The 12075-nt window shown below is 44.0% G+C and overlaps 1 protein-coding gene across 1 annotated transcript in view; it reads left to right on the top strand.

Annotated features, from left to right (window-relative positions):
* Positions 1-12075, top strand: part of LOC311074584 (uncharacterized protein) — a 54089-nt gene that overhangs the window by 22480 nt on the left and 19534 nt on the right. Inside the window, 2 exon segments of the mRNA XM_084101290.1 lie at positions 195-319; positions 416-615. Coding sequence (XP_083957416.1) covers positions 195-319; positions 416-615 — 325 coding nt within the window.

Genomic DNA, 12075 nt, shown 5'->3' with positions numbered 1-12075 from the left:
TAGTTCAGACCCTGATCAAACTCGCCTATCTGCAATTTTCTAGTATCTCTGAAGACCTTGATTATCTTGTTCAGGTGTGTTTGATTAGGGTTGGAACTAAACTCTATGACAGGGTCCCTCAAGAACCGGATTTTGGGAACCCTGCACTAGACCATCAACATTTAAACTTCTGACCTTTATCTTCTATGTTCCAGAAAAGAACTAAAGTGATATATCATATTTGTGTACCTATGGAGAAACTAAACAGTGACAGACCTGAAGAGAACATTATTGAAAGATTATGGGCCTTCCTTACAGTAAAGCAGCTACTGGAGAAAGAGTAAATATACATACTTCTCACTGATTCTACTGTAGGCCTATATGTATGAATCATAGTATTTCTGAATCTTCATTTGTGGATTTTTCTGTATGTCAGAGTGCTTCTAAAAGGCCTGGAAAAAGAAAACGCAAAGAAAGAAGCCCTTGAACTTTCTCTGAAGTACAAATTTGTCACACCGCTTACATCAATGGTGGTCACCAAGCCCCAGTGCGAGAAAATCCAGATTGCCCACAAACCCAAAGAGGGAGAGAAACCAAATACAAGTCCGGGACGAATGGAACCAACACGAAAACCAGGTGAAAAGAAAATATGTTTAAATTATGCCTTTTTGGACATACTTAATATTTTTAAATTATACTAAACTAAGTGTGTATAAATGTATTATTTAGAAACAACATTAAGTAAATGAAGTGAAGTCATTTAATCATCTTAAATGAAGTCATTTAAAATATACTTTCATATTTCTTAAACTACAGTTAGAATATATTTGAAGCTTTATTTTAATGTGCTTCAAGAACATTTAAATGTATTAGCATTACACTACTAGTTTATTATAAAGCTGTTTTTTTTCAGTATTCAAAATATTATTTTAAAAGTGCAAAAATAATTAAATATTAATGTTAAGAGTAGACTTACATTTATTTATTTATTGCACCAGTCATACATAAATGTTTATTCATTCATTCATAACATGCATGAACGAAAAAAAAGGAACAGGAAGAAGAAAATCTTGTGGTACATGTCGCTTATTTCTATTTGTGCACATATAAAATAAAAAATAAAATAAAAAACAGCTGCTTTATGAATGGATCAACCCCAATCCTCACCCCAAACACCAAACATTTTCAATAATACCTATCTTTACACTTAATCATCATCATTTTAAGCATGTTAGTCATCATTTTTCTTGTAACATTCCTGTATTTTTTCCTTATACAATTTCTTAAATTTACAAACACTTTTGCAACACTTCAGTTCATAGTCCAAGGTGTTCCACAGTTTAACTCCATAAATAGACACACACATCTGTTTTTGTGTAGTACGTGTGAAAAGAGTTTTAAAATGAGTTTTAAAACATATACTTTGAAATCAAAAAACTTTAATATACCCTCTTGTTGTGACATTGCATAATAAATACCTAGAGTACAGAATAGTACAGAAGCATATATAATCTCTTGACCAAAATACATTATAATAAATGAAATATCAGTGACATTTTTTTGTATAACATTTCAGTTATACCCGTATTACTGAAAAGTAGCTATGAATGTTACATCACTGAATAAATAAGCATTACAATGCAATTTTCTGAAAAAAGAAATGTTTTACTGAAAAACAAAGTGCAGAAGTGAATAACTTAAGCCTGCAAATGGCTGAACTAAAGAAACAGAAGAGTTTAAATGTCAGACCTTCATCTTCAAGTGGATGGTAAGGTGGATGATCTTCATCTTCAAGTGGTGTCCTAAAGGCACTGGGGTGGCGGTGCCACCGTCTTGGGCCCGTCATCGCTAAAATGTGTATATATGTATGTATGTGTGTTTGTATATATATAGTTTGACAAAAGCACAATGTTGTGTTTTATTGCGAGTGTGCACAAATATAAGTAAACACTTTGCAGTTTGAATGATATCCTGTATGAACACAATGGAGTATGTTTTTATGTCTCCATTGTTCGATTGCGCCTGACCTGATTAGAACAATGAAAAAAATCAAATTTACAAAAATAACTAGGGAATCACTAAACCGAGAGAATTATTCTGATTTTATGATACACTCAAAATATTCCATAACAAATCCTTTAAATTTAATGTAAAAATAAAAATGAAAGTAAGCAGTGTTGGGCTCACGTAACTCTCTCATTAGAATCAAAATATTTAAACATTTGCGATGCATTTGGATGCTGAAATATTCTTTATTATAGGCTTTGTACTTCACTCACGTTCCAATATCAACAGAAAAATTAATCATCTTCAGACGCGCAAAAATTAGCTTGGAAACATCACAGTGGAGCATTGCTTACTGTGAATGGTTAGAATTGTACTACTGACTATTTAAACAGAGCAGTGTAATTTTTTTATGTTAGGTTGACTATTTTATTATTATATTTTATTAAGGCTATAATGAACAGGCGGCGATGTCAAGATTGCAATGCTGGAGTGTGTGTGTGTGTGTGTGTGTGTGTGGGCGCGATTGAACAGTGGACACATAAAAACATACATAAAATGTTTTAGTTTATTCTTACTTCCATAGGAATTCATTGAAAATGCTCACTCTACTCCACACCATTATCAGTGTCAATCAAATCAAATCAATTTAAGTTAGCGATTTAAAAGCCCTCAGTGCTGTCACACGTCGATTAACCGGTGGGAAAATATTCCCACAGTCACATCCCTAATATATTTATATATAAATACTATAGGCCTACCTGATTTTGAACACAAAAGGGCAGTATAGCACTATGAATGACATGATTAATTTATTTTTTGGACTAAAAAACGTACTCGGTTACTAACGTAACCTCGGTTCTCTCTAGAAGAGGGAACGAGTACTGCGTTGAAAACGCTACGGGAAAAGTCTCTTTTCACGAAACACTGAAGCAAAAATTATCCTTTAATTTTTCATATATGTAAAACGCGTTGCGGCAGCAGCAGACAGCTGAAGCAAGACGGCTTGTCTGCTCATTGGCTGCTCTGCGGCAACTGCATAAGCCTATCGAGCGCAGGCTGATGCAACATCAGACCAATGAGGGCGCTTCGCGCCCTCCTCGCCACTTCCCGCCGAGACGGGCGTGGCTTACCTCTATAAAAGGAGCTCGAGAAGGCTGATTCACTTGATTTTGATCGCCGAAGCGAACCAGAGTGAACCAAACGCACGGCAAGGGAACGCAGTACTCGTTCCCTCTTCTAGAGAGAACCGAGGTTACGTTAGTAACCGAGTACGTTCTCTTACGAGAGTTCTCTCGTACTGCGTTGAAAACGCTACGGGAACCCCTTGCAAAACGCCGTGCGTGCTGGGATAAGAACACTGATCACCGGAAGCTATTTCAGGCATACAGTGCATAATCACCAGATAGACTCACACAGAGTCAGGGAATAAAGGGGGGGAGCCTTAATTCCCTATATTGTAGCGTCCGCAGGCTTAACATGACCTCACAGGGAGAGTCTAAAGACAGGAGGGGTTTCCTCCGTCCTTATATAGACATGTCCACAGACGCGAATATGACATCACATAGCCAGGGTAGGGAGCCTGCACTAATGTGGGAAAACGTGGGTCTTACACAGTTTTGCCCAGTATAGTCGGTAGCGCATTGCGCCTGTAATTAGATTACACCGACAAAAGCTTAGCCTGTAAGGCGGGAACCTCTAGGTTATAAAACCTGATAAATGTAGACGGAGAGGCCCAGCCTGCCGCCGTACATATATCCTGTAAGGAAATCCCGCTGGACCAAGCCCACGAGGAGGCAACGCCTCTCGTAGAGTGCGCTCTGACTCCCAACGGGCATTGAATGCCCTTGGCAGTATAAGCCAGCGCTATGGCGTCAACTATCCATCTGGATAGACTTTGTTTCGAAACAGCCGTTCCTTTGGAACGTCCGCTGAACGAGACAAAGAGCTGCTCTGTCTGTCTAAAGGCAGCAGAGCGGGACATATAAGTTCTTAAAGCCCTAACAGGGCAAAGAAAACTCGAGTCCCCTTCCTCACTCGACGCCGGCAGGGCAGCCAGGGAAATGACCTGAGCCCGAAAAGGCGTGTTGAGGGATTTCGGCACATAGCCGTGCTTAGGTTTGAGTATGACTTTAGAGTCATTAGGACCAAACTCCAAGCATGTCGGGCTCACGGAGAGCGCGTGCAGATCGCCTATGCGCTTCACTGAAGCGAGAGCCATCAAAAACACTGTTTGAAAGACAAATGTTTGAGGCTGATTGACTGGATAGGCTCGAAAGGGGCACCTTTCATGGCCGCCAGGACCGTAGAAAGGTCCCACATAGGGACTGACGGAGGTCTGGGTGGATTCAGTCTCCTAGCTCCCCTGAGGAAGCGGATGACTAAATCATTCCTTCCTAGTGACTGACCCAGCGTTGAACCGGAGAACGCTGAAATAGCCGCCACATACACTTTGAGCGTGGAAGGGGATCTGCCCTTATCCAACAGCTCTTGTAGGAAGGAGAGAACCTCCGTTACCTCACATTCGAGGGGTGAAAGGCTCCGAGCTGTACACCAGCCGGAGAAAACCGACCACTTTGAAGCATAGAGTCGCCTGGTCGACGGCGCTCTAGCCTCCGTGATGGTATTCATGACTCCCTCTGCGAGACCAACGGGTATCCGTTGAGCGCCCACACATGAAGGGACCATAGTTCCGGGTGTGGGTGCCAGATCGAGCCCCTGGCCTGCGAGAGGAGATCTCTCCTCAACGGCACTGGCCATGGAGCGATGTCTGCTAACTGCATCAGAACTGGGAACCATGCCTGGTTCTTCCAGAACGGTGCTACAAGCAGAACTGGGCATTCCGTTTTCCTGACCCGTTCCAACACCTGAGGCAGGAGGGAGACGGGGGGAAAAGCATATAGCGGGCAGCGCGGCCACTTTTGGGACAGCGCGCTGTCGGTCTTTGAAAAGAATGCGGGGCAGTGAGCGTTTTCGCGGAACGCGAATAGGTCCACCTCCGCTTTGCCGAATCTCTCCCACAACAGCCAGACTGTTTGTGGGTGTAGAGACCATTCGCCCGTAGGAACGTTGTTCCTGGACAGTCTGTCCGGGCCCACATTCAGCAGCCCGGGCACATGTACTGCTCTCAGCGAGCGCAGGTTGTGCTGAGCCCATAGCAGGAGGCGTTTCGCCAGCCTGTACAGGGGTATGGAATTCAGACCGCCCTGGCGATTTATGTAGGACACCACTGCCATGTTGTCCGAACGGACTATGACGTGTTGGTCCTTGATGTGGGGACAAAAACGCAACAGCGCGTTTTGCACTGCCAGCATTTCTAGGCAGTTTATGTGTTGGAGCTTTTCCCGTTCCGACCATAGGCCGAAGGACGGTCTGCCCTCGAGCAGCGCTCCCCATCCCGAGGTGGATGCGTCCGTAGACACCATCCTCACCCTCGAGGAAGTCCCCAGGCTTACACCTGATTGGTACCAGTCGTTCGCCATCCAAGGCACCAGGGCTGTGACACAGTCCTGATCGACCTTGAGGCGTAATGACCGGACACCCACGCTCTGCGCGGAACCCGCGCTTTCCCAGCCGGAGAACTGACGATGCTGAGGCCATGAGACCCAGCATCCTTTGGAATTTTCTGAGCGGGGTGAAAGCGCCGCGGCGGAAAGACATCGCCGCGCGCTGAATGTTCAGCACGGGCTGTGGCGACAGCCGCGCTGTCATAGACTGTGAGTCCAGAACTATACCCAGAAACGGAATCGTTTGGCTGGGGTTCAGTGAACTCTCCGCCCAATTGACCGTGATACCAAGATTCTCGAGGTGATCGAGTAAAATGGCTCTGTGCTCTATGAGCTGAGATCGTGATTGGGCTAGGATCAACCAGTCGTCCAAATAGTTCAGCACTCGCATGCCTCTGAGTCTGAGAGGAGCGAGCGCTGCGTCCATGCATTTCGTAAATGTACGAGGTGCCAGGGACAAGCCGAAAGGCAGGACTGTATACTGGTATGTCTGACCCTCGAAGCGAATCTCAAGAATCGCCTGTGATGTGACGCTATCTGTATTTGAAAATACGCGTCCTTCAGATCTATCGACATGAACCAGTCTTCTCGGCGAACATGCGTGAGAATTTTGCTGGTTGTGAGCATTTTGAAACGGCGTTTCACTAATACTCTGTTCAGTCGTCTTAGATCCAGAATGGGTCTGATACCGCCGTCCTTTTTGGGGACTAGAAAGTATCTGCTGTATATCCCCTGTTCGCTTTGAACTCGGGGAACAAGCTCTATCGCCCCTTTGCTTATCAGTTTTGATATTTCGGCGCGAAGTAGGTGTGCTACATTCAGCGGAACCGAAGTTTCGACGCGCGCTGTGAAGCGCGGAGGGCGTCGACAAAACTGTAGCGAGAAGCCTCTCTTTATAATGCCTAAAGACCCCGTCCGAAACCCCTGGAAGCGCTGCCCATGCATCTGCATGGTTGGCTAAGGGCCGGATACAGAGCGCGCTCTGTTCGCCGTGCGACAGAGGTGCTATGGGGCTCACAAACATAGGCGTTATGCCTGTGGCATTTGAGGCGGGGGGCGCGCTTAATACAGCGGGCGGAGCGCTCGCCCTCGACCTTACAACAGTGTTTGGCTGAGTGAGGGGGGGCTGCGCGAGTCCCGTGGGACTCATGTGTGCGAGTAGATGTGGGCTGTGAGCGGGCACATTTACTGCTTGGGGCGCGCTGCTTGTGTAAGCAGCGCGCGCGCTCACAGGTCTCGTTTTTACAGAGAGCCTGTGATCTGATAGACATAGTGTTCGTGGGCACTGAGTAGTGGGCACTTTTACTATGTGGGGAGCGCAATCGACCTGAGTCGATTTTATTTGCGCGAGCCCTAAGTGCAGGGCTGTGCTTGTGTGTAGGGATGGGCACTGAGAAGTGGGCATCGACACTACATTTATAGCACCATCGTGGCCGGGACACCAGAAATACCGTGAGTAAGTGTGGGCGCGGGAGAGCGGGCACAGTTACTGCAATGAGTGCACTGTCTGTCTGAGCAGAGTGAATGCACACAGGTTTCGTCTTCACAGAAACCACAAGGCATGCAGAACATAGTGTTTGTGGGCACTAGGCAGTGGGCACGTTCACTATGTTGCGTGCGTGATCGACCCGAGTCGAATATATGAGCGCGGGCCCTGTGTGAAGGGCTGTGCTAGTGTGTAGGGATGGGCACTAGCAGTGGGCATCTTCTCTACACATATAGCATCATTGGCCGTGCTCGTGGGCAGCAAAAAACACGTCTGCAGTTGCCTCTCGGGGAACAAACAGAGTGATTTGCATTCGGCGGCATAAATATTTTCTGCCGGCCGGCCTGGGGTTCGAACCTCCGATCCCCCGCGCGCAAGTCTAAGAATCTACCACTGGACCACAGTGAAGATACATTGACCAAGTCAGCGTGAGTATTATCCGCACTGGCGTTTGCTTGTCAGGCATGTACCACGTGCTCGTGGCCAGCAAAAAACACGTCTGCAGTTGCCTCTCGGGGAACAAACAGAGTGATTTGCATTCGGCGGCATAAATATTTTCTGCCGACCGGCCTGGGGTTCGAACCTCCGATCACCCACACGCAAGTCTAAGAATCTACCACTGGACCACAGTGAAGATACATAGACAAAGGCAGCGCGAGTATTATCCACGCTGGCGTTTGCTTGCAGGCCTGTGCCACGTGCTCGTGGGCAGCAAAAAACACGTCTGCAGTTGCCTCTCGGGGAACAGACAGAGTGATTTGCATTTTCAGACGCCTGCAAAATGCCAGAATGTGAGAAGAGTGGAAATCGCCCAGTTTCAGCGGGGCTGAAAACACTCCATTCTCCTTTCGCCAGTGACGCGCGGGAACCGTAGAAACGGTGTTCGGTTGCAGGCAAGCGGGTACTACGCGCTCGCTGGCTGCAAAATGCATCTCTTCAGTCGCCTTCAGGGGACTTACAGAGCAAAGCATTGGCGGCATAAATATATATGCCGCTAGACCGGGATCCGAACCCCGGTCTCCCGCATGGAGAACCTATAATTCCACCACTGAGCCACAGGGGGATACAGGCTTTGAAGGCGGCGTCAAGATGTATTCTTCGGCGTTTGCTGGCAGGCAAGCGTGTAACAGACTCACTTGCTGCAATAATATTTCCAGTCACCGAACAGGGAACTGAGAAATGTGAGAGAAAAGAGGTCAGACCGACCAACGGTGGGACTAAGAACACTCTTTTCTCCTTCGCCGGTGAATGACGCGTGCAGAGGCAGGGTAGCTTTTCTTGTAACGTAAAGAAAAACTAATCCCGCCCTCCGCTTCCAGGAAGGGCAGCCTCGGAAGGATGCCCGGTGAGTCCTCAGAGTCACCGTAGGCAATTGGCTCGGAGTGAAGGCGTTCGCCGTCAGCGAGCGCGAGCACTGCATGAGAAGGCATCTTGAAAAAGACGCAGCTCTTTTAGGGGTGTGTGTTGCAAAGCGAACACACACACACAAACACAAGAACAAGAATGTAAAGGATATGGCGTCGGAAAGCGCAGCAGGTACGGCGGTAGAAGGCGGCGTTGGCCAGCGGCTTCAAGGGCTCGTCCCGCTGAAGTGCTTGCATCAGACGACGCGTGCTTCCTCGTGATCCAGCGATGCGTGCGCTTCGCTGAAGAGATTAAAATCAAGTGAATCAGCCTTCTCGAGCTCCTTTTATAGAGGTAAGCCACGCCCGTCTCGGCGGGAAGTGGCGAGGAGGGCGCGAAGCGCCCTCATTGGTCTGATGTTGCATCAGCCTGCGCTCGATAGGCTTATGCAGTTGCCGCAGAGCAGCCAATGAGCAGACAAGCCGTCTTGCTTCAGCTGTCTGCTGCTGCCGCAACGCGTTTTACATATATGAAAAATTAAAGGATAATTTTTGCTTCAGTGTTTCGTGAAAAGAGACTTTTCCCGTAGCGTTTTCAACGCAGTACGAGAGAACTCTCGTAAGAGAACATTCTGGCTGTTTTTAAACTTAAACATAATTCTTAAATTGAAAACAAAATAATACAATAGGTTTAGTTCTGATATTTGTAAAATGTTATATAGAAATAAATGGTGTATAATTACATTTTTAGAAGATATGAGGCTTTTAGTGTTTTTTTTTTTTTACATTACTTTAATCCCTCGCCATAGCAAATCCGTTTGAGATATTTATTATCCGTTCCCAATTTAGCATCTTTAATGTATTTTCATCATGTTGAAAAAGTTTGGCGGGAATAAAATAAACCACTTAAAGGGTCATGAAACCCCCCTCTTTCAGCTCAAGTCTAGCTCACAATCTTTTTTTAAAAATGCAACTTAAATGGGCGTGGTGGCTGTGAGAAGAAGGGAGGGGAGTGGGTGTGGTCAAAGCCCAAAGTGGCCCATGCATCGACTGTCACTAAAAATCAGTGGTAAAACGTAAGGAAATGCTAGATTTTTTATAGCTGGCAAAGTCTAATGAAATACACTGACACCTTATTTGTGTCCTTTCAAAAGTAACTGAATGCCCTGCTACACATAATAGCCTACTACAGTAATCATAATTATATTTAAAACATATAAATGTACATGCATATGTATAATTATGCCATTATAAAATATATATTTGTTTATATTCACACTATAAATGCATATATTTGAAATAATAAATTTTCCGCTTAAAAAAAAAAACGTTCCGTAGGCTACATAGGCCTACTAGATCTACGCGCCTCCTAAACCCACATAATAAAGATGGACAGTGTTTTGCACAGAAATTTGCACAAACTAAGCATACGTTCCATACAATTGAGGTATTATCGAAATATCTAAATTTTAATAACGAGTGATTATTTAACAAAAGGCAAGTAAAACGGTCAGGGTTACATTTTAGACACACACACACACACACACACCTCTGAAGCGATAGGAAAAGTCCTCGGAACCGCATCACTCGCAAGACCGAAACCTGCATTGGTGTACGTACAAGATCGAAGTCCACCTTTCTCCAGTTGAATGGTTGCTACACACCCATAGTTTAGATGTGTCCGTGGTTGATGGCCGGAGTCTAGCCCTGGCAGAATCGCGGGGAAGATGCACTGGAACGTTTGCTCCACGAAAACAAACGCGTGTCCCATTATTGCCTCTCTCATCTACTACGCGATATCACAGTTTGACATGATGTCTGTCTTTAGAAAAGTTCCACGTGGTGTCATGAATAATTAAGAGACGGTGTCTTCTCATTGGATAAGAAAACTCAGTACATGAATAATTATGAGACACCGATGAGTCATCAAAGTACTATAGTGCTCTGCCACGTCACAGCCTGTGACGTGGACACGATGATAAAAAATAAACAGGTGCTGGATAAACAGCGAGCGAGCGTGCGCGTATTTTCCCGCTATTTTCGTCTTCCGGGTTTAAAATCTTCATCGATGTCAGAATATTTATACCTGATGCAAAAAACTATGCACGCTAACCATTACCATAGTAAACATGGTAAATATGTACGCTTGAAGAAATCAGACAAATCATAATCCTGTTTTTATTTTATCTGTCAGTAGCCTATGTCTCAGACTATCCTCTTTTTCTCTGACTGAAAATATAGCCTAACTGTATCCTTCTGGGAGAGAGTGCTAAAGCTCAGGTCATATTTTTGGTGGCATATTTGTAGAAATTAACATTCTTTCTAAATGTGATGTAAATACGTCCTGTTGCTACCAAATAAACAGAAACAGACGCGAATAAGTTGTGTGTCCTCTTTCTTTTGTGAACGTTCACAAACGTCATAAACGGTAAACCACTTTTTTCTGTTTGACTAATGTGCAATTTTGACACAAATTAATTCATTATGATTAATGTATAGCTTTTTATTGTAAACCTGTGGTAAAACATCTATTCTTGGGTTTTAAATATTTAATTAAACAACAAAAATGCCAGCAAACAGTCGCTCTTGTTTTGCGATCACGCTGTTTCCAGTGATTTCTTTCTGATCAGTTTTCTGATAAAACTTCCTTTTTTTCTTCTTTTTTTTTTACAATAATGATATATATTTAATTATATGCTATAATGAGTGTGATATGAGTATGAGAGTGAAAAACTGATGCAAATACAAAACAAGACAATAATAAACAAAGAACAATAGCCTACACAATAAAACGGCCCGTTTATGGCTCGCACTGGCCCGACAGTGGAAACGCGGCTGATGCCTATACAACTAACGCGACAATTAAGTGATGCACCATCTTGACAGGATTAAAAACGTGCAAATAATGAGCTTCCAGATCCGGCAGACAAGCTGTGTGCGCATGTCAGAAAATGATTTCGATTGAAAGCGTCAGCACATTTAAACACCAGATCGGTTTAGATCACATCCTATGTAAACAGTCAACCGGAATCCGTCAATCAGAACGATCTCAATCAGAATAGCAAAAAAGTGTGCATGTAAACGGGGCTAAGGTCTGGGATAAGAAAATCTAAAGTGTGGATGTACACCATCAGAAAGGATATTCTCCAAGGCTGGATTTAGCATCAGGAAAACCATGATCGCACTTCTGCCGGCCAACGTTAACACGTTTCACGTTAGAATGTATTTTATATGTATTTTATATTTTATTTTATGTAGCCTATTTTATGTATTGTTTTTGAAAAGACCCCAACGGACACAGACAGAGTGAAAGACTGGATTTTTTTCTCTCGATCAGGTAGGGTAGAAGTGATTTCAAAACTTTTCAGACGGTTCTAATTTGATTTTTGGATGCTGTGAACATTTTTAGCTAAAAAGACTGCCACTCCAGTTTAGCATTTATTGTTGTTTCTGTAGTTAAAAAGACAAAGTTGAAAATTCTGGCTACTATCGTTATTTTAATAATTTCTTTTTTAATTTTTTTTATTTATTGATCTGTCAGGGTTATCTAATCTAAATTTGTGGCTTGTGTTTTGATAGCCTATGTTCCCCTGCACTTTAGGCATTTTGCACACATTTGCTCATCTTGTGACTTGATTCTGATTTATTTCGTTTTGTATTTTTATTTATTAGAAAGGTAGGCTATATTATGTTCTAATTTAATTTAGTAAATTAATTGTTTATTTTTTCGGTGCATTCCATGTTGTGCTGTAGGCTA

This window comes from Abramis brama (assembly GCF_963993115.1).
Source record: "Abramis brama genome assembly, chromosome: 23".
NCBI lineage: Eukaryota > Metazoa > Chordata > Actinopteri > Cypriniformes > Leuciscidae > Abramis > Abramis brama.
The sequence above is the reverse complement of the archived record's forward strand: the minus strand, read 5'-3'. Positions and strand labels throughout refer to the sequence as shown.